Raw genomic sequence first — 4,054 nt, 5'->3', positions numbered from 1 at the left:
GGCCGGAATATCTTCCCCAACTTATATCGGAATATACAGTCCAAAATTGTGCCAACAGCTACAAATTGCTGGCTCCTCCTCCTATTTCTCTCTTCTCCGTTGCTGACTTTGAATAGCTTGCTAACTCTTGATTCCTCCTAAAAGAAGACGACTACTAAAATCTTAACCTAGCACTAGCAAGGCCGGCCAAGGAACGAGGAACCAACATATGGAAGAGTCGGAGGGTAGGTTTTTTTTCCTTCTTTAGCCGACCTTTTTTCCTATGCTTAAATAGCTATTTTTCTACATCACGTTATTATATACTCCCTCAGATCAATAAGTGTTGCTGAAGTTGTACTCAATCAAACAATTTTGTGTAATACCCACACGATTTAATTTAGAAATATCATTAGAATAAGCACAATCAAACTTGTGATTCCAGATGCTAATGATTTTCAGTCAAAATAGTATGCTGAGATGCGGAAATCAGACTAGCTCATCCGACAGAAGTGTTCGGTTTCCACAAGCAGCATGGTCTACTCTACAGTCTACAGTTAAAGCAATACAAGCATATGGGTACACTATTTGGCAATTTCTTCCTACAAACATTCTCAGTATGTAAGAGATACCCATCTTATTTCACACTCATGCATGCTACATTACATCATCCTTCATTATTTTTGTGGGGTCACGACACAAGCTTGTAGTGCTGGAGAAACTGAGCAAATGCCGGTCGCACGCGATCTTCACTTTATTTGCTGCCTGTCTTGATTATCTTATGCAGTGCTCTCTTGGCCTCCTCTAGAGTCTCCACCTTGTATGGCACATCAAACGCAAGCCTCTGAATGTTGAACTGTGCAGAAGAAATTACAAGTTAAAGGTTCCTCCTCACCAAGATAGTCTACAATGATGGTAGGCAGTCTCACACAAAGTTTACCTGTGCCCCCTGGCGAACCCGTATGTCTATTCCTTTGCTGTCTACTGATATAAGAGCAGCATCATCAACCTCCCCTTCCGCGGACATGAACTCTCGAAGTGGTTTAGAGAAAATTGCATTCAACTCCTACATGTACAGCATCCATCAAAAGTGGTCGAGGTCTAATTTACATGTACTGCAATGTAACTAATATGATGCCCCAGCTAATTTGCTGCTAATATTATATACCACACGTTATTAGGGGTTTGGTGTATGATTTACCTTTAAGCTTTGTTCGCCACCATCAACTGCTATCTTGTCAGGTTGCATAACTTCGTACTGTTTCACATCTACCCATGCAACAGTGCCAAAGCCTCCAATGAAGTATATGTCACTGATTATTGAAGATAGTTTATCACAAATCTCAACTTACAAAAGCCTTCCATGTAAGATTTTTTTTTTTTTTTTTTTGGAAACGGAGAAAAAAAAAGGAGAATATTTCCAAGCTGTGTATATGTGTAAATGATAAATGGATACACCGCCGCTGAAATGATAGTAGAACAGCATAACTCCAAAATTAAGTCACGAACCTTATGTTCTGCATCCTGTAGTAGTAAAAATTTCCCCACTGCTGAGACGCCCACTGTTGATGTTTTGCTACATATTGTTTATGAGCCCATTCCTGGCGGATACATCATAGATGCATTAGGCATCAATTTATGAAACTTTGTACAACCACAAAGGAAGAATAAATCTGCATTCACTCTTCATCACTCTTCATGCTCATGCATTCCAACCATGTATCATGTATTCTGTAACAGTGATGAGAAAGCAACTAATATTTTTCAGCTGATGCCATGAGAGAAGTGCAGCCAAGAAAAGGGCTTTCACACATTAGGAGGAGCCAAATTCTTAATGATTGAAATGCCATTCATATCCATATAAAAGTTACTTAGCTGACTGCACTATCAATTATCAAGCAACAAAGGTAGCTAAATAGGAACCTGTTGCTCAGCTGGCAGAGGGTAGACATCACCAAATATCGTGACACGCGCATTAGACAGTCCACTCCATCCAGGCACCTGTGACAGAGAACTAGATGCTGTTATCCCATTTCTAGCAAGCAGGGAGCCTTTATACTCCAGTAAAACGTACCGACAAACTTCATACCTGGACAACAAGTGTGCATCTTGGATCGGAGAGCAAGTTTCTTGTGTGGATTGCTAAGGGCGATAGAGAAAATATTGGGTCTGCACAAGACATTAACACAAAATAATTAATAATGAGACCTACCACATCATTATTAGTTTTATAAAAAAATGTAAACAGGTGGCTATATCTTACGGCCCATTGAGTCATTAGCAAAATCAACAAGTGAACCAAATGGGTATCCAGCGCGTCGATGATGCATGCCAGACATGACAGTGCATAGATGAGCAAATCTCGCCTGGCAAGTAGAGCAAGACAGGAATAAGACATCACCCAGCAGACCAAAAAGAAGCTCGAGAGAACGGGCTAAATAACGGAAGCTACCTGTTCCATCAAATTGCGAACAGCCAAAGCTGGTGGAGGCAAACCATGGGCAAAAGTTGCGCTCTGCACACCACCAGAAATAGGAGTTCTGAACAAGCCAGCTCTGGATCCGCTCGAGTCAGGAGTTGTATTGGTTGATACGGTCTTGTGTGACTTTTCAGATGTGACCGGAGAGAGAGCTCCATTTAGACTTGGATCACTCTTGGACTGTTAAGCAGCAGTTAGCACAAACGGAAGACACTTGGTAGATCAAAAGGTAAATCTAAGAACTTTAATCACTCTTCCAATCTTAAGCAGCAGTTAGTAACAAACAAACAGGTTTGACCAATGAAAAGGCAAATTGAACCAAAATGAACTGCTTCATCTTATTCCTTTTTTTAAAATCTTATTATGAAGAATGGCAGGAACACCGCCCATTCACTACAAAGAGTTTGGCATGAATATTTACAGGATCATCTTGGGTTAATTTTTTAAAAGATAATCTTATTCTCTTACCAACAGGAAGCTAAATAATATTTTTGTGGATCCGTGTTCGTAGACATGATTCTCAACTAATAATTTATTCACTACAAGGAGTTTGGCATGAAAACATGAGTTAATTATTCAAAAGATAATCTTATTCTGTTACCAACAGGAAGCTAAATAGAGTAGTTAACATCTTTGTGAATCCGCATCAGTAAACGTGATTCTCAACTATTAATCCACAGTTCGGAAGTTCTCAGTTGCTTGGTACAAAAGGAAGTTTATCTCCACGCCATCAAACAATCTCCCCAACCGATTTCAGGCACATCAAGCTTGGAAACCTAGCAGTACTATCATAAAAACAAAATGGAGCGCAGCCCATGTCTAAGTACCCACGCCAGCATATAATAACACAGCTAAAGAGCTCCTGAGCATAGCAGATCATATGTCCTTCGGAATCCAGTGTTCCAGACTGCCGCACCCACGTACATCTACTCAGTACTCACAGGTCACAGAAACCAACACCCAAACAAAATCTTGGCCACTTCGCGCTCTGCCTCACGTAAGCGTGCGGGCACTGTTACCTTGATTGAGGGAGTCCCGTTCGGCCTGACGGCTTCGTCCTTGCTCCCGCTCCCGCCGCCGCCGCCGGCCGCGCGGAGGGGCCCGCAGGGGCGGGCGCGGAGCGCTACGCGGGATGGCGGCTGGCAGGCGGGGAAGGTCGGGAGGAGGGAGGAGGAGGCCGCGGCGCCGGAGAGAGCCTCCATTGGACGAAGAGAGCGGGAGCAGGCCGGGAGGAGACGGCGACGGGAGCGCGCGCGGCGGAGAGGAAAGCGAGAGTGGGGGCGGAGGAAGGCGGCTAGAGATGGACGGGGGAACGGGGACGAGGGATTTCAGAGGGGAGGTGCGGGGAGAAAGGGTGACGTGGCGAATTGTGAGCCGTCGGATTGGAAATGGACGTGGATCTGAGCCACCAAGGGATTCTTCTAATTTTTTTGCTTTGCGTCGTTGAAAGTGAATCATGGCAGAATCACCTTTGCTAGTTTGCAGCTGTACTTGATTTTTCTTTCACATCATATTCAGGTTTTCCGTCTGTTCATACTCGCATGCATCGCGATGATTTGTAGAATGAAATCTAAATGACGCTGAAATGAAAATCAAATA

At 43.3% G+C, this 4,054-nt stretch overlaps 1 protein-coding gene across 1 annotated transcript; it reads right to left on the bottom strand.

Annotated features, from left to right (window-relative positions):
• Positions 1 to 370: 370 nt before the first annotated feature.
• LOC127316708 (uncharacterized) lies at positions 371 to 3,717 on the bottom strand. The gene is made up of 9 exons (XM_051347160.2): positions 3,475 to 3,717; positions 2,429 to 2,635; positions 2,240 to 2,342; positions 2,066 to 2,145; positions 1,900 to 1,977; positions 1,486 to 1,577; positions 1,178 to 1,289; positions 917 to 1,042; positions 371 to 832 (listed from the first exon to the last, which is right to left on the bottom strand). The coding sequence occupies exons 1-9, from the start codon at positions 3,655 to 3,657 to the stop codon at positions 731 to 733; spliced, it is 1,083 nt and encodes a 360-aa protein (XP_051203120.1). The 5' UTR covers positions 3,658 to 3,717; the 3' UTR covers positions 371 to 730.
• Positions 3,718 to 4,054: the final 337 nt, after the last annotated feature.

This window comes from Lolium perenne, chromosome 7, assembly GCF_019359855.2.
Source record: "Lolium perenne isolate Kyuss_39 chromosome 7, Kyuss_2.0, whole genome shotgun sequence".
Lineage (NCBI taxonomy): Eukaryota > Viridiplantae > Streptophyta > Magnoliopsida > Poales > Poaceae > Lolium > Lolium perenne.
This window is presented reverse-complemented; position numbering and strand designations above follow the sequence as displayed.